The sequence below is a fragment of the Myxine glutinosa genome, chromosome 4, assembly GCF_964187855.1.
Source record: "Myxine glutinosa chromosome 4, kmMyxGlut1.1, whole genome shotgun sequence".
Classification (NCBI taxonomy): Eukaryota; Metazoa; Chordata; class Myxini; order Myxiniformes; family Myxinidae; genus Myxine; species Myxine glutinosa.
The window spans coordinates 132,186,717-132,207,433 of record NC_136264.1 but is presented as its reverse complement, the minus strand read 5'-3'; the positions used below and the strand labels follow the sequence as shown (position 1 = coordinate 132,207,433).

Here is a 20,717-nt window from a genome sequence, read left to right as displayed (position 1 = left end):
AAAAGCAAAGGCTAAAACCAAGACGAGACATTCACAGCTCTTTTGTATAAACGATCAATGCAACAAGGAACACCTGAGCAACATGAAACACCTGTCAGTCATTTGTTCCAATACTTGTGCTTACTCCTCAGTCACATTTGCTCTACGGCTAGGATACGGCGGCCGTACCCCCCCCTAAATTGACAGAAACGTGCGGCGGCCGCAGAGTTTCTGAGGTGGCCTCAGGGTGGCCCTAGGGCGTATGGCTATCTTTTACAGGCCGTAGGGGTCGCCGTGGAATTATAGCGCGGAGTTATAACTTTTTTCATTTCTAGGTCGGCCGTAGCAATTCGACAAGCCGTAGCCATGACAACTGTAAGTGCTGTTATACATATGAAAAAGAACTGGTATATATACCCACTCGTTACTGTCTGGCCGCACGTTCACCTTAGGGCCCTCCTGCGGTCGCCTTGCGGGCACCTTGAGGCTACCTTGTGTCTGCCTTGAAAATTCTATGGCCGCCGCAGGGACGCCCTAAGGTCACTGTGCGACATCAAATCAAAGACCGTACGGCACCCCCACGTTTTCGGTCTCCACAATTTCTAAATACCCCGTGCGGCTACCCGAAAAATAAAAACATATGTGACTGCTACATTGTGTGACCGTGGAAATACTGCGGCCGCCCTATAATTGCTAGTGGCTGTAGATTTTTTAGACCCTACGGCCGTCGGCCACCGAGCCAAATGTGACTGAAGCATTACCGAAAATTGGGGTGGGCAGGGGACTGAACACAAGTGCTGTTGTTCTACAATGGAAAAACATATATGCATAAAAATACCAAGAAATACCCGTTAGGGGGGTAAATGCCCATCCTCAGATTTTCACAACACCTTCCAAACCACCACTGATCAGAAATTTTCCTTTCATGACTTTTTTCTCGAGCCTCACGCAAGTTTCAATACCAAATTTGTGAAAATCACATGATACATAACTTTTTATGCTCACAGGTCTATCCAAAAATGTAATTTCTCCATATGTGTGTGTAAAATATACCCAAATCAGTGTTATTTGCACTAGCTCATTTATAAATCTGAAGTTTTGCCCCTTTTTGTATTTTTACAACACAGGCATGTTCGTCAAAGGACCTTCTATATACATGCAAAGTTTTATGATGATCAGATCTTCTGTTGCTTGAATCTGATGGAGTGGGAGGGGAAATGCTCCCCCCAGCCAAATTAAACCTGCCAACCCTCCCACCCGCCCTCCCCCCAGGCAAATTAACCCCCAAAATAGCCAAGCCCAGATATGGTTAATTAAATAAAGACCAGCTTTTTCACTTTACTCCTTCACTGTCCACAGCAGTTTCATCAAGCCCTCTTTACTTTCTGCCAACAGAGTGGTATCATCAGCATACCTTATGTTAATACATCTTCCTCCATTCCTGATTCCAGCCTCTGTGTCATCAAAGTTTGATTTCCTCAATATGTGCTCACTATAGATTGAATAAGTAAAGGGAGAGAATCATCCATGTCTAGCTCCTTATCCAATTCCAAACCATTATGTCTCTCCAAATACTCTGTTCTTGCTCTACCTTCTTGTTTCGTGTACAGGCTTCTTGTCACCCTGCACATCTTGTCATCAGGTGCTCCGACATCCACATTTCTTTCAGCATAATCTACATCAATTCATGAACAACACAATTGAAAGCTTTGCTAGAAATCTATAAAACACCTTCCTTTGATATTTCCTTACCCTTTTCATGATCCACCTCAGATTTACGATTTGATCTCGAATACCTTTTCGTCTTCTGAAACCTACTTGCTCAACAGGCATTTCTCGCTGAATGAAGTCTTCTATTCTGTGTTGAATGATCATTAGTAATATCTTGCTAGCAAGTGAAATCAAGGCAATGGTTCAGTTATTTGAATATTCTCTTGCATCACCTTTCATTGGCAATGGTACGTAGACTGACTGCTTCCACATTTTGGGCCAAACAGTCCTGCTCCAGATCTGTGTACAGATAGCTGTTAACATTTTGATTGCCTCCTCCCCAACTACCTTAAAGAGTCCCATTGCAATTTCATCAGTATCTGGTGCTTTTTCCATTTTCGAGCTCTTTCAAGGCTCTTTGTACCTCACATTCTATCTCTATTGGTTGTTGCTCATTATTGCAATTGTATAGAGATTCGGTATAGTCCTTCCATTTTTCTTTCACCTGTTTCTTCTGTCAGCTCTATTCCTCTTCTACTCTAAAGGCCCCCTATCCTAGACCTAAACTTTACTCTGATCTCTCTCTCATCTTGTAAAAAAGATCCCTGGTGTTTCCGGATATGTTGGAGCTTTCCATCTCTATGCAGACCTCTGAAACATTTATATTCGTCTTTCCTAACTTGTCGGCATTTAGCTCAATCAGAAATTTATGCTTGTTTTAATTAAGATGGCTTCATTTCACACTTGATCATCGTTATTTTTCTTGAATAAATACATCTTAAAATGAAGATTTCAATGTTTTCTGGTGTAATTAATTGTATGCTTGAATAGCCGCCACGCACTCCCCCCCCCCCCCCCCCCCACCCACATCCCAAAACAAAACCGTGATGACACAAAACCGTGAAAACAGACGAGAACGCCACTCAGTAGAGCGCATACTCCCACCGTGGGACAAGTTGGAATAGTACGATTTCACAAAAGTTTGAGGGAGTAGTTCAGTGACAACACAAGACAAGACAAGACAACACAGGACAGACACTGCACAGATATATATATATATATATATATATATATATATATAGAGATATATATAGATATATATATATATATATATATATATATATACACATATATATATATATATATATATATATATATATATATATATATATATATATATATATATATATATATATATAAGATTAAAAACACCTCACAGCCACAAAACACGAAATTAAAAACACCTCACAGCCACAAAACACGAAATTAAAAACACCTCAGCCACGAAACACGAAATTAAAAACACCTCACAGCAACGAAACACGAAATTAAAAACACCTCACAGCCACGAAATTAAAAACACCTCACAGCCACGAAATTAAAAACACCTCACAGCCACGAAATTAAAAACGCCTCACAGCCACAAAACACGAAATTAAAAACACCTCACAGCAACGAAACACGAAATTAAAAACGCCTCACAGCCACGAAATTAAAAACGCCTCACAGCCACGTGATTTAAAAACACCTCACCGCCACGTGATTTAAAAACACCTCACCACCACATCATTTTACACCTCACCACCACATAATTCAAAATACCTCACCACCACGTGATTCAAAACCATCACCACGTGATTAAAAACACTTCACAACCACGGAAATAAAAGTTTCAGGGAGTAGTTCAGTGACAGACTGCCCAGATATGTCGATATATAGATAAATAAACCTGAAAATCGCAAAGCCAGAATTATTTTTTGGTCTGGGAAGCCCAGGCGAGGTTTCTTCTTCTTCAGCCTCACAACCCTGGGTGAATATGCGATCTTTTTTTTTAAAGTTCGAATTTTGCCAAACCTGTTTCATTCGTTTGTTAATATACCTCAGCCATTGACAAATCTGGAATTACAATTTTATTTGAGGTTCAAATTAACCCGGGACATTGTGTCAAACGATGCCTGCAAGTCTGTACGTGATAAATAATTAATCGTCCACAGGCGAACACTTCTTCTTCACGCAATAACTGCCAGCTTCCAGACCGTACCATCCAATAATCTTCAAATTTTGCACACTTGTTACTCTTCATGACTTCTACTACAGTATGAAGTTTCACGTCAATCAATGAAGTGGTTCAAGGGATATAAATGTTTTTATTATTTGCGTTTAATTAACGATATCTGCCAAACCACGTGACCTATCGCAAATTCCAAAAGGACATTTTAGTAGACTGATATGCTGAACAGATTTGTGAAGTTTCCCCTCGATTGGATCACAAATGAGGGAGGAGCTAGGTTTTAAATGTTTGTGCTTAAAAACCCCATAACTCTGAAACCATGTGATGCATGACGACATGCTCGTTGACTTTTTTTGTTCGTCATGGGTATGCGATTCTGCCTGCAAAGTTTGGCCTCAATCTGTTCAGGCGTTTTGGAGAAAATTGGATTTTAGTGTTTTTCACTCAAAACAATATGGCGGCCGAACCACGTGACATGTGACGTCATAATTACCATTAAAATATTCTGCAGACCGAGTCCCTCCTATGGTAAAAATTTGCTCTCAATCGGTCCAATTATTGCAGAGAAAATGGTTTTTAAAAGAAAACAGAAAAAAAAAAATCCCAAAAAAAACTTCCTGGATCCGGAATAATTTCCTGAGCTTCACCAAAAACTAATCAGTTCTTCCTTATCCCAAGTGCAATCATCCCACCAACTTTCATCCAAATCCGTTCAGAACTTTTCCAGATATCTTGTACACACACACACACACACACACACACACACACACACACACACACACACACACACACACACACACACACACACACACACACACACACACACACACACACACACACACACACACACACACACACACACACACACACACACACACACACACACACACACACACACACACACACACACACACACACACACACACACACACACACACACACCTCCCTGGCGGGAGTAAAAATTCAATCTGTGCCCTGTCCTTGTGCTTCGGGGAATCATCCTGCCATTTCTGTTCTGCTCCATCAGACCACGAGTCTTGCTCAGTCCTATAGGCTCCGTCATACCACGAGTCTCTCTGCTCTATATATAGGCTCTGTCATCATGACATGAGTGCTGCTCTGCTCTATTATACTCCCCATAAGTGACATCCTGCCACACCCCAAAACTATCTCTCCTTCCCCTTCTTCTACTCCTCGTTCCTCTCCTATGGCAGTGTTGATCCTCCATCAAACCCAATTACTAAAGCCAATTGTAACAGCACAGGGTGTACACTCCTCTCAGGTCCTTATCGTAGTACAGACAAGTGTCATGGGGGATGAAAAGGGTAAGGGTTTTTTTAAAATCTGGACAACCAATTGTTATATGGTGTCGAATATCCCACTCCGACACCAATTGTCCCGTGGGGTTCAAATTCCACTCCTGACTACCAATTGTTACGGGCGTCGGGGATGAGGACCTGAGTCTCAAACGTCACTCCCGACCAAGGGAGTGAGCGGTTTTTGGAAGCTTGAACTTTTGGCTTAGTGCAAAGAGTTTAAACTACCACACTGGCAGCTCAGGGGAGCTTGCAACCCGATCAGAAAAAGGTCAATCAAATAAAGTGAAATACAATCAATTTACTTCAAATAATGCAAAACGATACAATAATCAAATCATATAAGTACAAGTATGACAGACTTAATTAATTAATGACAGACTGAAACAATTAACACAGGCCACATACACCCGATACGAAAGGCCGACAACATCCATACAACATTCTATCTAACACAGGGAAGGGAACGGAAGGGAAGCAAAGTAATAAAATAATATTCGCAGGGAATTTAAATAAAATGGGATTTGAGGAAGGGGACGGAATGGGGTTCAGGCCTGTTTGAAGAGCAGGTTCATCAACGTTCATCAGAGCGGGACTTGGCGGGAACAAACGTGAATGGACCAGTCATCACGCTCTGCAATTCCTTTCTCCTTTGATCCCTTTCCTTTCGTCAACCTCCTTCATACAACACAGCAAATCCCTCAGCTCAGAAAGATCGTAGAGGTCAAGTCTCACACCAACAAGCTCTCTGAAGCCGTTCACACCACAAGCAAGGATTGATTTTTTTAACCACACAACCAAGAATCGCTCTTCTTCTTCTTCCTCTCTCCCTTTTCCCACACTTCCTTGCTTGAAAGAAAAAGGGTTGAATCCTTCGCAAATCTGTTTTTGTGCAACACCACCAATAGTCAAAATCAGGTGGCGTAAAGGGAGTGGATATGCGGTAAAGTTTAAGAAAAAGGAAAAATAAATACGAAAAGGTCCTATTTGGGGATCCACAGCTGAACTGGTACTTCTATGCAATACGCCCTAAACACGACTCCTAAATAATTGACATTCCCACAAACATAACAGTATGTTCTTTGTAACGAATGTTCCTAAACCAGTTGTTCCAAAACGAGAGACTCCCTGTACTTCAATTTTAGTACAATGATAATTTTAAAGATTACAAAAAAAATCCAGAAGTTTAACGCCACTGAAAAAGTCTTGTATACATCACCCTTGTACACTAATAAGCAATGTTGAGCCACAGTTTAAAAGACGGAGGCCTTATTGATCACCATAGAACGCAGCGTCAATCGGCGCCGTACATAGCCATATCGGTGGCCTCTTCTTCGCCCCGATACTGTACTCTCCAACATACCATTCCTACTGCCCAGGGACTGCGCTTGACAGCTCCTGTTACATACACCACCCTATTGAACATATCAAAGTACTGCAAAACTGGAGGATCTTGGAAGCATTATGAAAGCGATTTGTGATCTGCAGTGTGCAAGTATACAATTCAATGAATAAGGTTCAAAGATGTGAGAAGACATATAAATAAATTAACTCCGTTTTACCACCTTTTACGCAATGTCAAAGATAATAAATCACCCTAACACCTTACAATAGTTTTTCGTACTTGTTGTTTGTGTCCTTTACAACATCCTTAAAAATAGCACATTTCCTGTTTGGAATGCTTTTCAATTTTGTTTGACAGGCAGGCAGAGCAAAAATATTATCACTCCTCTCTGCATGAGCGATCAGGACAAATTCAGAGCCAAAGTACGGTAAAATGCGAGTGTGGGGAGGGACGGCATGTGCGAGCGTTGAGTGGGACAGCGAGGAAAGGCCAGCGAGCATGGGGAGTGGCTGTGGGGAGGGGCAGCGAGTGTGAGGAGCGGCTGCGGGAGAAGGACAGCGAGTGTGGGGAGCGGCTGCGGGAGAAGGGCAGCGAGCGTGGGGAGCATCGGCGGGAGGAGGGGCAATAAGTGCGGGGAGTGGATGTGAGAGGTAGGCAGCGAGCGTGGGCAATGGCTGGACAGGAGGGTGGCAGCGAGCGCAGGGAGCGGCTGATGGGAGGGGGGGGGAGGGGTGCAGCGATCACAGGGAGAAGCTGCAGGGAATGGGCAGGAAGCGCAGGGAGAAGCTGCAGGGAGGCAGCGAGCGCAGGGAGAAGCTGCAGGGAGGAGACAGCGAGCGCAGGGAGAAGCTGCAGGGAGGAGGCAGCGAGCGCAGGGAAAGGCTGCAGGGAATGGGCAGTGAGCACATGGAAAAGCTTCTTTTTTTTTTTCTTTTTTTTTGTATACTGAATCGAGGCTCGTGAAAGAGCTGACAACCGCGAGGGAAAGACAGCACAGGGGGACCGCGAGGGAAAGACAGCACAGGGGGACCGCGAGGGAAAGACAGCACAGGGGGACCGCGAGGGAAAGACAGCACAGGGGGACCGCGAGGGAAAGACAGCACAGGGGGACCGCGAGGGAAAGACAGCACAGGGGGACCGCGAGGGTAAGACAGCACAGGGGGACCGCGAGGGAAAGACAGCACAGGGGGACAGCGCAGGGGGACCGCGAGGGAAAGCCAGCACAGGGGGACCGCGAGGGAAAGACAGCACAGGGGGACCGCGAGGGAAAGACAGCACAGGGGGACCGCGAGGGAAAGACAGCACAGGGGGACCGCGAGGGAAAGACAGCACAGGGGGACCGCGAGGGAAAGACAGCACAGGGGGACCGCGAGGGAAAGACAGCACAGGGGGACCGCGAGGGAAAGACAGCACAGGGGGACCGCGAGGGAAAGACAGCACAGGGGGACCGCGAGGGAAAGACAGCACAGGGGGACCGCGAGGGAAAGACAGCACAGGGGGACCGCGAGGGAAAGACAGCACAGGGGGACCGCGAGGGAAAGACAGCACAGGGGGACCGCGAGGGAAAGACAGCACAGGGGGACCGCGAGGGAAAGACAGCACAGGGGGACCGCGAGGGAAAGACAGCACAGGGGGACAGCGCAGGGGGACCGCGAGGGAAAGACAGCACGGGGGACCGCGAGGGAAAGACAGCACGGGGGACCGCGAGGGAAAGACAGCACAGGGGGACCGCGAGGGAAAGACAGCACAGGGGGACCGCGAGGGAAAGACAGCACAGGGGGACCGCGAGGGAAAGACAGCACAGGGGGACCGCGAGGGAAAGACAGCACAGGGGGACCGCGAGGGAAAGACAGCACAGGGGGACCGCGAGGGAAAGACAGCACAGGGGGACCGCGAGGGAAAGACAGCACAGGGGGACCGCGAGGGAAAGACAGCACAGGGGGACCGCGAGGGAAAGACAGCACAGGGGGACCGCGAGGGAAAGACAGCACAGGGGGACCGCGAGGGAAAGACAGCACAGGGGGACCGCGAGGGAAAGACAGCACAGGGGGACCGCGAGGGAAAGACAGCACAGGGGGACCGCGAGGGAAAGACAGCACAGGGGGACCGCGAGGGAAAGACAGCACAGGGGGACCGCGGGGGAAAGACAGCACAGGGGGACCGCGGGGGAAAGACAGCACAGGGGGACCGCGGGGGAAAGACAGCACAGGGGGACCGCGGGGGAAAGACAGCACAGGGGGACCGCGGGGGAAAGACAGCACAGGGGGACCGCGGGGGAAAGACAGCACAGGGGGACCGCGGGGGAAAGACAGCACAGGGGGACCGCGGGGGAAAGACAGCACAGGGGGACCGCGGGGGAAAGACAGCACAGGGGGACCGCGGGGGAAAGACAGCACAGGGGGACCGCGGGGGAAAGACAGCACAGGGGGACCGCGGGGGAAAGACAGCACAGGGGGACCGCGGGGGAAAGACAGCACAGGGGGACCGCGGGGGAAAGACAGCACAGGGGGACCGCGGGGGAAAGACAGCACAGGGGGACCGCGGGGGAAAGACAGCACAGGGGGACCGCGGGGGAAAGACAGCACAGGGGGACCGCGAGGGAAAGACAGCACAGGGGGACCGCGAGGGAAAGACAGCACAGGGGGACCGCGAGGGAAAGACAGCACAGGGGGACCGCGAGGGAAAGACAGCACAGGGGGACCGCGAGGGAAAGACAGCACAGGGGGACCGCGAGGGAAAGACAGCACAGGGGGACCGCGAGGGAAAGACAGCACAGGGGGACCGCGAGGGAAAGACAGCACAGGGGGACCGCGAGGGAAAGACAGCACAGGGGGACCGCGAGGGAAAGACAGCACAGGGGGACCGCGAGGGAAAGACAGCACAGGGGGACCGCGAGGGAAAGACAGCACAGGGGGACCGCGAGGGAAAGACAGCACAGGGGGACCGCGAGGGAAAGACAGCACAGGGGGACCGCGAGGGAAAGACAGCACAGGGGGACCGCGAGGGAAAGACAGCACAGGGGGACCGCGAGGGAAAGACAGCACAGGGGGACCGCGAGGGAAAGACAGCACAGGGGGACCGCGAGGGAAAGACAGCACAGGGGGACCGCGAGGGAAAGACAGCACAGGGGGACCGCGAGGGAAAGACAGCACAGGGGGACCGCGAGGGAAAGACAGCACAGGGGGACCGCGAGGGAAAGACAGCACAGGGGGACCGCGAGGGAAAGACAGCACAGGGGGACCGCGAGGGAAAGACAGCACAGGGGGACCGCGAGGGAAAGACAGCACAGGGGGACCGCGAGGGAAAGACAGCACAGGGGGACCGCGAGGGAAAGACAGCACAGGGGGACCGCGAGGGAAAGACAGCACAGGGGGACCGCGAGGGAAAGACAGCACAGGGGGACCGCGAGGGAAAGACAGCACAGGGGGACCGCGAGGGAAAGACAGCACAGGGGGACCGCGAGGGAAAGACAGCACAGGGGGACCGCGAGGGAAAGACAGCACAGGGGGACCGCGAGGGAAAGACAGCACAGGGGGACCGCGAGGGAAAGACAGCACAGGGGGACCGCGAGGGAAAGACAGCACAGGGGGACCGCGAGGGAAAGACAGCACAGGGGGACCGCGAGGGAAAGACAGCACAGGGGGACCGCGAGGGAAAGACAGCACAGGGGGACCGCGAGGGAAAGACAGCACAGGGGGACCGCGAGGGAAAGACAGCACAGGGGGACCGCGAGGGAAAGACAGCACAGGGGGACCGCGAGGGAAAGACAGCACAGGGGGACCGCGAGGGAAAGACAGCACAGGGGGACCGCGAGGGAAAGACAGCACAGGGGGACCGCGAGGGAAAGACAGCACAGGGGGACCGCGAGGGAAAGACAGCACAGGGGGACCGCGAGGGAAAGACAGCACAGGGGGACCGCGAGGGAAAGACAGCACAGGGGGACCGCGAGGGAAAGACAGCACAGGGGGACCGCGAGGGAAAGACAGCACAGGGGGACCGCGAGGGAAAGACAGCACAGGGGGACCGCGAGGGAAAGACAGCACAGGGGGACCGCGAGGGAAAGACAGCACAGGGGGACCGCGAGGGAAAGACAGCACAGGGGGACCGCGAGGGAAAGACAGCACAGGGGGACCGCGAGGGAAAGACAGCACAGGGGGACCGCGAGGGAAAGACAGCACAGGGGGACCGCGAGGGAAAGACAGCACAGGGGGACCGCGAGGGAAAGAGAATGGGTAGAGATCACAGGAAGAAGCTGCAGGGAATGGGCAGCAAGCGCAGGGAGAAGCTGCAGGGAGGAGGCAGCGAGCGCAGGGAGAAGCTGCAGGGAGGAGGCAGTGAGCGCAGGGAGAAGCTGCAGGGTGGAGGCAGCGAGTGCAGGGAGAAGCTGCAGGGAGGAGGCAGCGAGCGCAGTGAGAAGCTGCAGGGAGTAGGCAGCGAGCGCAAGGAATGGGCAGCAAGCACAGGGAGAGGCTGCAGGGAATGGGCAGCGAGAGTAGGGAGAAGCTGCAGGGAATGGGCAGCGAGCACAGGGAAAAGCTGCAGGGAATGGGCAGCGAGCACAGGGAGAAGCTGCAGGGAATGGGCAGCAAGCGCAGGGAGAAGCTGCAGGGAGGAGGCAACGATCACAGGAAGAAGCTGCAGGGAATGGGCAGCAAGCGCAGGGAGAAGCTGCAGGGAGGGGCAGCGAGCGCAGGGAGAAGCTGCAGGGAGGAGGCAGCGAGCACAGTGAGAGGCTGCAGGGAGGAGGCAGTGTGTGCAGGGAGAAGCTGCAGGGAGGCGGCAGCGAGCACAGGGAGGAGGCAGCGAGCGCAGGGAGGAGGCAGCGAGCGCAGGGAGGCAGCGAGCGCAGGGAGGAGGCAGCGAGCGCAGGGAGGCAGCGAGCGCAGGGAGGAGGCAGCGAGCACAGGGAGGAGGCAAGGAGCGCAGGGAGGAGGCAGCGAGCGCAGGGAAGAGGCAGCGAGCGCAGGGAAGAGGCAGCGAGCACAGGGAAGAGGCAGCGGGCGCAGGGAAGAGGCAGCGAGCGCAGGGAAGAGGCAGCGAGCGCAGGGAGGAGGCAGCGAGCGCAGGGAGGAGGCAGCGAGCGCAGGGAGGAGGCAGCACGCGCAGTGAGGAGGCAGCGAGCGCAGTGAGGAGGCAGCGAGCGCAGTGAGGAGGCAGCGAGCGCAGTGAGGAGGCAGCGAGCGCAGTGAGGAGCTGCAGGGTGGAGGCAGCAAGCGCAGGGAGAAGCTGCAGGGAGGAGGCATCGAGTGTTGGGAGAAACTGCAAGGAGGAGGCAGCGAGCGCAGGGAGGGGCAGCGAGCGCAGGGAGGGGCAGCGAGCGCAGGGAGGGGGCAGCGAGCGCAGGGAGGGGGCAGCGAGCGCAGGGAGGGGGCAGCGAGCGCAGGGAGAAGCTGCAGGGAGGAGGCATCGAGTGTAGGGAGAAACTGCAGGGAGGGGGCAGCGAGCGCAAGGAGGAGGCAGCGAGCGCAGGGAGGAGGCAGCGAGCGCAGTGAGGAGGCAGCGAGCGCAGTGAGGAGGCAGCGAGCGCAGTGAGGAGGCAGCGAGAGCAGGGAGGAGGCAGCGAGCGCAGGGAGGAGGCAGCGAGCGCAGGGAGAAGGCAGCGAGCACAGGGAGGAGGCAGCGAGCGCAGGGAGAAGCTGCAGGGTGGAGGCAGCGAGCGCAAGGAGAAGCTGCAGGGTGGAGGCAGTGAGTGCAGTGAGCAGCTGCAGGGAGGAGGCAGTGAGCACAGTGAGAAGCTGCAGGGAGGAGGCAGCGAGCGCAGTGAGGAGGCAGCGAGCGCAGTGAGGAGGCAGCGAGAGCAGGGAGGAGGCAGCGAGCGCAGGGAGGAGGCAGCGAGCGCAGGGAGGAGGCAGCGAGCGCAGGGAGAAGGCAGCGAGCACAGGGAGGAGGCAGCGAGCGCAGGGAGAAGCTGCAGGGTGGAGGCAGCGAGCGCAAGGAGAAGCTGCAGGGTGGAGGCAGTGAGTGCAGTGAGCAGCTGCAGGGAGGAGGCAGTGAGCACAGTGAGAAGCTGCAGGGAGGAGGCATCGAGTGTAGGGAGAAACTGCAGGGAGGGAGCAGCGAGCACAGGGAGGGGGCAGCGAGCGCAGGGAGGGGCAGAGAGCGCAGGGAGGGGCAGAGAGCGCAGGGAGGAGCAGAGAGTGCAGGGAGGGGGTAGCGAGCGCAGGGAGGGGCAGCGAGCGCAGGGAGGGGGCAGCGAGCGCAGGGCGGGGGCAGCCAGCGCAGAGAGGGGGCAGCCAGCGCAGAGAGGGGGCAGCGAGCACAGAGAGGGGGCAGCGAGCACTGCAGTAGATGTTCATTTTCTTCTGCCAGGGCACTGCAGTAGATGATACAAATAATTAAAACACTATTTTTAGGTCATCTCATCTCTATTCTCAAAGAAATTAACTTGTAAAATGGTCGTATCTGTCCGTCCGTCCATCCGTCCAACTTTTTGCTATTTTTGCTACTCTCCCTTATCACGTGCCTGATTGTTCTGAAACTTAACACATGAATACAAGATAGTGGCCTGCACAATCGCTCGGGCTTCAGTTTTTCGATTTCAGTTCATCGGGGCTCCCAGTGGGGGTTACCTCTGAATTTTTGGATCCCTACTTGTCCCTTATTTACCAACCCAATACAGCCCTTCTACTCGATGGTCCATAGGATTGCTCTGTCTAAGAGTTTTTAATTTCGGATCAGGGGTCCTCCCAGGGCTTCAGGGGAGGGTGGGGAAGGGGGTTCCCCCAAATCAGACGTCTGAACGATAACCTCAAGAGATGACCAACCGTCAGCCCACTCTGGGATATTTATTATATGTGAAATGAGTAAATGCACCTCCCTGATTTTTATGTGCATTTGGCACCGATAACCACAATCGCTAATGGAATTTCATACACGAGGATGGGTCTCCATGGCACATTGGCACACTGGCACAGCCTCAGTCCGTGACCACTTTTCTAACACAACTGGCTTTTAGACCATTTCACTGGCGAATAATAGGTCATTTAAACTTTAAAGCAACTAACTACATTGTTCACAAGATCACACAGCCGACACTGCCATCAAAACTAGAATGGGCACTTGGTAGAGCATACCTCCGCCAAGCTGAACAGTTTACATTTTGTATCCCACTGATGGCTGGATCTGGATCTGGACCTTAACCAAAATCAAATTGACTTAATAATAATAATAATAATTCATTTATTTTGTATAGCGCTTTTCCAGAAGCCCAAAGGCGCTTTGACAGAGTGGAAAACATAATGCATAACAATACATGAAAACAACAATTGCAAAAAGACAAGAATCAAGAAAACAAACAGCAGCGATATACGGCATATATATAAGACAAGAATCAAAAAGACAAGACAAGAATCAATAGGGAAATATTTAAAGCAAAAGGAGGGAGAAGGAGAAGAGATAGTCAGGGGTTAAATGCTGTGGGTTGAATGTTGAATGCAGCGTTGAACAGGTGGGTCTTTAGTGATGTTTTGAATGTGGTGAGTGAGGAGGAGTCTCTGATGGTGTGAGGTAGTGAGTTCCAGAGGGTGGGAGCAGCGATGGAGAAGGCCCTGTCCCCCCAGGATCTGAATTTGGTCCGGATGGAGGGGGTCAGGAGGTTGGTACCAGCAGAGCGGAGGTTGCGGGTGGGAGTGTGTCTGGAGAGGAGGTCAGCCAGGTAGGATGGGGCCAGGTTATGGAGGGCTTTGTATGTCAAGAGGAGGATTTTGTACTGGATTCTCTGGGGGATGGGGAGCCAGTGAAGCTTGTAAAGGACGGGGGTGATGTGGTCACGGGTCCGGGAATGAGTGAGTAGACGGGCAGCGGAGTTCTGAATGTATTGGAGTTTATTGGTGATTTTTGAGGGTGAACCATAGAGGAGGCTATTGCAGTAGTCCAGACGGGAGGTGATGAAGGCGTGGATGAGGGTTTCTGCAGCCGTGGAGGAGAGGGATGAGCGGAGACGGGCAATGTTTTTCAGGTGAAAGAAGGCTGACTTTGTGATCTGTTTAGTGTATTTGTCGAAGGAAAGGGTTTGGTCAAAGATGACGCCAAGATTCCGGATGTGAGGGGAGGTGGATACTGGGATACCGTCGATGTTGAGGGCAAAGTTATGGGTGGATTTTGTGAGCGTTTTTGGGCCAATGATGATTATTTCAGATTTATCACAGTTAAGCTTGAGGAAGTTGATTTGAAGCCAGGATTTTATTTCAGTGATGCAGTTTGTCAGGATAGAGTGGGTGTCGGTGGAGACGGACTTGGTGGAGATGAAAAGCTGGATGTCATCGGCGAAGCAGTGGAATTGGAGACCATGACGGCGGATTAAGTGACCGAGCGGGGACAGGTAAAGGATGAAGAGGAGGGGGCCAAGAACTGAACCTTGGGGGACACCTTGGGGGAGGGGAGCAGTGGGGGATTTGCAGTTATTGATGGAGATGAACTGGCATCTGTCAGAGAGGTATGATTTAATCCAAGAGAGGGCAGTGCCGGTGACGTTAAAGGTGGATTCAAGTCGGGTGAGGAGGATAGTGTGATCGATGGTGTCAAAGGCAGCGCTGAGGTCGAGGAGGACGAGAATGTTGAGGTTGCCAGCGTCAGAGGAGAGGAGAAGGTCGTTGGTGATTTTGAGGAGAGCAGTTTCAGTACTGTGGTTGGAGCGGAATCCGGATTGGAATGTTTCATACAAGTTATTGGCAGAGAGATGATGTTTGAGTTGAGTGGCTACAGCGCGTTCCAAAACTTTTGACAGAAAGGGTAGGTTGGAGATGGGTCTGAAGTTGTTTAGGGTGTCAGGGTTTAGACCAGGTTTTTTTAGAATGGGGGTAACAGCAGCAATTTTGAGGGAAGGTGGGACGATGCCTGTAGACAGGGAGGAGTTTATTGTTGCAATGATAAGTGGAGAGAGAGCAGGGAGGGAGGCTTTGACAAAGCTGGAGGGGATGGGGTCAAGAGTGCAGGTGGCAGTTTTCATTCCTATGAGGAGTTCAGAGAGGTCAGTAGGAGAGATTGGGGAGAACCGAGACAGGGGATGGCAGGACAAGGGGGGGCAGGTGGTTGGAGGGGGAGCGGGTGCGGCGGTGGTCAAGCTGTTGTAGATGTTGTCAATTTTGCGTTGGAAGAAAGAGAGGAAGGAGATGCAGTTGTCTACTGTGAATGACTGGGTGGTGGTGTTCAGGGGGCGGAGGAGTTTGTTTATTGTCGAGAAGAGTGCTTTTGGGTTTCCGGAGCCAGAGTGGATAATTTGAGAGTAGTAGGCAGAGCGGGCGCGGGAGAGGGCATCTTTGTAGTGTTGTATGTGGTCCTTGTAGGCTTGGGAGTGAACTGTGAGACCCGTTTTATTGCGGAGTCTTTCAAGTTGGCGAGCACGAGTTTTCATCAGGTGGAGTTCAGGGGTAAACCAGGGAGCAGAATGGGTGAAAGAAACTGTTTTGGTTTTTACAGGCGCAAGCTGGTCAAGGCAGGAGGAGAGAGTGTGGTTGTAGTAGTCAGTGAGGTCGGAAGGGGTGTGGAGGTCAATGAAGGGAGAAGTGGACATTTTTTCAGAGAGGGTGGATGAGAATGAGGTAGGTGAAAGAGCGTTTAGCTTACGGAAGTTGATTGTGCGATAATGCCTTGGTGTTGGGGCGGGGATGTTGATGGTCAGAGTGATGGCTAAGTGGTCAGAGAGGGTGAGGTCGGAGCCATAGAGATGGTGCAAATTTAATCCAGTGGAGCAGACAAGGTCCAAAATGTGACCACGGATATGGGTAGGAAAGTCGACATGTTGAGTGAGGTTAAAGCAGGTGAGTAAATCAGTGAAGTCAGTGGTTATTGTGGAGTCAGTGGAGTCCATGTGGATATTGAAATCACCAAGGAGGAGGATTGAGGGGGAGAGGGAACATAGCTGGGTCAGAAAGTAGGAGAAGTCAGACAGGAATGATGGGTGTGGTTTGGGAGGGCGGTAGACGACAGCCATGACTGACTGCGTGTGACCAGAGAGTTTTAAAGCCAGGTGTTCAAATGATGGAGCAGATGAGATGGAGATGAGGTTGGTCTTGATGTCTTGACGGTGGATAACGGCAATTCCACCACCTCGGCCCTCCGAGCGTGGTTTATTGACGTAGGAATATCCATTGGGTGTGGTGAGGTTGAGTGTGTAGTAGTCCAGAGGTTGTTGCCAGGTTTCGGTGAGACAGAGAAAGTCCAGTTTGTTATCCAGGATGTATTCGTTCAGGATGAGGCATTTATTGTTGAGGGACCGGGTGTTGAACAGGGTGAGCTTGATGTTGTTTTGAACAGCAGGGATGAATTCAGGTGATTTAGCCAGGGTTCGTAGGCAAGAGGTGCGATCGTGTGGGTTGCTGTGACCAGGTGCGCTGGGACGAAGAGTGAGAGTGCGCTGAGCCGACCAGAGGACGGGGATGGAGTGACCTGATTGCAAATAAACAAACTTGCGACCGGAGCCACGGTGAATGTACCTGGGTCGTCGGAGGAGTCCATTTGATTTGATGGCAGAGATGCATGATGGGGTGGAGCGGGTATTGAGCAGAAGAAGCCTTGCGGCGGAGTACTTCAGAGCCATGCCAGGCAGGAGCGAAGGGACGAGTACGAGGCCAAGGTCGAGGAGGCAAAGCGGCAAACGCAGCGGCAAACGCAGCGGCAAACGACTGCAGCCGCTAATCAAGACCACAGCGGCAAACAAGGCCACAAGGCCACCGGCAAACAAGGCCACGGCCACAATCAACGGGAGCGGGCCTTTCGAATTCCGTATTCCGTACCATCAAAAGCAGATTCCGTTATCCAGCCGGAGAACACGCGGCACGTGCGGGTGTGAAAAGGCAGGACAGGTGTGAGATGTCAGGTCAGAAAGGTAGAAGCAGACCCTGTACATCCATCCAGTCGGAGAAGCGGCGAATATGCAACGCCAGCGTCCTCTCGCAACCGAATCCGAACCCGGACTTGTTCTTGTTACCTACCAAACTCATCCACGTTTTCATAACTAGTCCACAACTTTTTTTGGGATATTGTGCTATATATTGTTTTTGGCCCCATCTCTCAATGGTGAAGAATCTCTGAATTTTTTTTTATAAATCCTCATATCCAAATCCGGATCTTCACCAAAACTCAATGAAGTTGTCTGAATCCATCCATAACATTTTAGATATCCCGCTCACAGGCAGACTGACAGACTGGCAGACAAACACACAGACAGACAGGGCTGATAACCTCCATCCACCTTTAGTGGCGGAGGTAACAAACAATAAAAGGACTGTTGGGAGGCAAGGCGCTCCAATTTAAAAGAAATAGACTGGAATTGTCATTAAAAAGTGTCAACAGTTCAGCTTTGCTATTCCCACAGTCTTAACCATACTTCCCTGTAAATCTACAATGACACATTTTATGGTGGGCCTTATTCATCTGCAGTCTTCGAGTTGCGCAAACTACAATGGGAGAAGCAATAACACATCAAAGAAAAACACGCATGTATGAAAGTACACACTCGCGCTCAACTTTCATCTCACTAAGTAAACATTTCTTCCACCATTTTCGCTCTTCAAACAAAATCCCCGGATCGCTCGATTTCAAAGGAAAAGGGCACCCGACAAATTAATCCATATTTCCTCAGTCAGCTCGACATATGCAGATTTCTCATCCACGAGGTGAACGTGTAGGGTTAACGAATTATCAGGGCTCACACCCTGTAACCCAAGGCAGTGGCTTAATGCTGTTACCGCCATACCAGTGTCGCCTGCTCTCCCCACTAGCCGCGGGCAAGACCCGTTTGATGTCTGCCGCCTGCTGGGACTACACAAGCAGGCAGTCACGCAACACTGTCCGCCCAATCTCAAGCCTGTCTCTCCAGGAATTAAACCAATACATTAAATAACACGGTCTTGGTTTTTCCAACGTTCATTTTGAAACCGTACGCCACGACATTCATTGCCTGAAGACGGCATTCACAATTCCACAGGACGCTTCAGGTGGCGGTGCACTCAAGAAAATGTTTAAAAGGAAAAGGAAAAGGCAAAAAAAAAATTTGCATACAGGTGAAATGGTGAGTTTGTCACCTTGTCCCCAGGATAGATTGTCCATCCCACCCAACCTACGTCCACTTTGCCCTCCTGCCCTTCAATAAACTCGTCACCATCACCAAGCCTCCTCTTCGTACCGACCACCTCCTCGCATATCTTGATGGCCACAAAGCAGTGCAAACTCTTCTTCCTCGCACCTGTTTCTCGAACACTATCTCAATTCACAAAGCAAGACCTTTGCTACAAACGCTGCAATCCAACATGCATGTTAGTCTTTCCACAGTAAACATGCTGCTCAAGAGGTCTCATGACGAGGAACATGCCAGGTGGTTTGCCATTGCCTTCCCCGGCTGTGGTGAGGTCAGGAAGTTAGATTTTTTTTCCTCGGATGCCGGCACACAATCGCTTACTCTTGGACAAGACGCCTCTGGACTTTGTGCATCAGGGATGTCCGCCAAATCATCCAAGCAGAATGACGGCCATCAGAAGGATGGCGCGGTCACTGCGATACCCGAACCTTGTATTCGGGCAAGACGTCAAACCCAGGGAAAGCTCAAAGGAGAATTTGTTCGTACCTGTGACATGTACACGACGTCTCGTTTGATCCACGAGCCGAATGTAGAACAAATACCAATAGTACAAGTCTGAGCATTTGACAAGGCAGTGTCACCTGGGTGGTGTCGTGTCGAGGTGACCCCATCCACAAAACAAGCCACTGAGAGTGACCCCTTTAGAGTCAAATTCAGCATTTATATTGTAAATGTGGATTTATAACCTTATTTCATTGCTGTGCAAAAGCTGCATGTGCCTGTCATGTATATTTAACATGTCAAAGTGAATGATATTGATTACAGGGAGATCAAGGTGCAGCCAAACACCCTGAGGACACACACTGATCACAAGAACCTCGCCTGTCCCTTCAGGAACGGGCGAGCCGTGATGTGTGTGTATATATATATATATATATATTAGGCCTAAAGTTAGAAAAATAAATATTAAAAAACTCCTTTTAATGTTGCAATGGTTGCTACGTTTTCAGCCAACCACACATCTACCAATCGACGGCCCTTTTGCCTTCCTTCCACCTGCTGAAAGGTACCCACGTCACACCATACAGGGATCACCTGCAAATACCACCACTCCACCTCATCCCAACAATTCCCACACAAGACGGCGATCCCAACAAACGTCACCTTCTTTTGCCAATGAGACCACTCACCTCACACAGCTTTATCTACAGCCGCTCATCACAGTCGTGCATACCTGTTGCATGTCTCCGTGTATCTGCATGACCGGCCCTGCCTGGCTGTATCTCGCAGTCATGAGTGACACTTTTTCCTCAGAAATGGTCCCATCTTCTCCCATCTCGTAAGAAACCACAATCTCCGCCTCGGCTCCGGAGCCAAAAGACACCTCGGCCGTCGAAGCCGATGGCCGCGCCACGGCCGCTAACACGGCGCCCAGCAGCACGAAGGCAAGGCCGGCGGCGCTCAGGCCGCGCCCCTTGCCCACAGCCTCGGCTAGCGGCGCTGGCCGGCGCATGTCGCGCCCCGCCCGACGAGCATGGCGCAGCGCTTCCACCCGTCTCCTCACAAACTCCTCTCCCGCTGCGTTGCGCTCTCAGCGGTGATGGAAGCGCCCCTCCGACTCGGTCAGCGCTCGGTTTGAGCCGCCTCACCGTGAGGCGTGGCGCTAGCTAGGTGCGGCTGACGTCACGGGTAACACGCTCCACAACACTTTATAAAATTAATGTTTCCTCGAAAATCGGCATCGATCCTCTATCGAGGCTGAGGAGCATTTAATAACACCCAATATGTACATACACTCACATATTTTACCATTAACAAGGAAACAATGATCTAAAATACACCGCACCAAGACTCTCCATGAGTGTAACGAACAGAAATACAATTCACGGGTTATTTTAATTTTTCATGATTATAATCTCCAGTTACAAATGTTTGCTTCGCTTACCTCAAATGTTAAATATCTCAAACCTACACCAAGGGCGTTCTCAGTTACCAAGCAGCTAGCTAGCGCTTGCCAAGCCAGCCGTTCCGTTCGAGTGTTTAAGCGACTTGGCGAACGCTCTACCAGATGATGACTTCGCGCACGTACGCGAAGAGAAAAGCGCGGTTAAGCAATTGGGTCATGGCTAATTTGAATTCGTCCTCAGTCCATATCGTCTGTCAAGCTGTAAACGTCTTTATGATCGAGGACCAATTTGAGCATAGGAGCACCTCCTCCTGCAGAATTTTAAACATATTTATGACGTAGGTCATGCGCCATCTTGGAAAATCGAAAAACGTTGCACCTCAATATCTCCGAAACCACTGCATGAAAAAAAAATTGAAACATGGTGCGTTGTC

General features: G+C 51.4%; 1 protein-coding gene across 1 annotated transcript in view; it reads right to left on the bottom strand.

The window, feature by feature from the left end:
- The window catches only part of LOC137425234 (uncharacterized), a 54,089-nt gene extending 34,047 nt beyond the window's left edge, over positions 1-20,042 (bottom strand). Inside the window, exon 1 of the mRNA XM_068113443.2 lies at positions 19,612-20,042. Within this exon, the coding sequence (XP_067969544.2) occupies positions 19,612-19,890 (279 nt within the window). The 5' untranslated portion in view covers positions 19,891-20,042. The remainder of the gene's footprint in view (positions 1-19,611) is intronic.
- Positions 20,043-20,717: the final 675 nt, after the last annotated feature.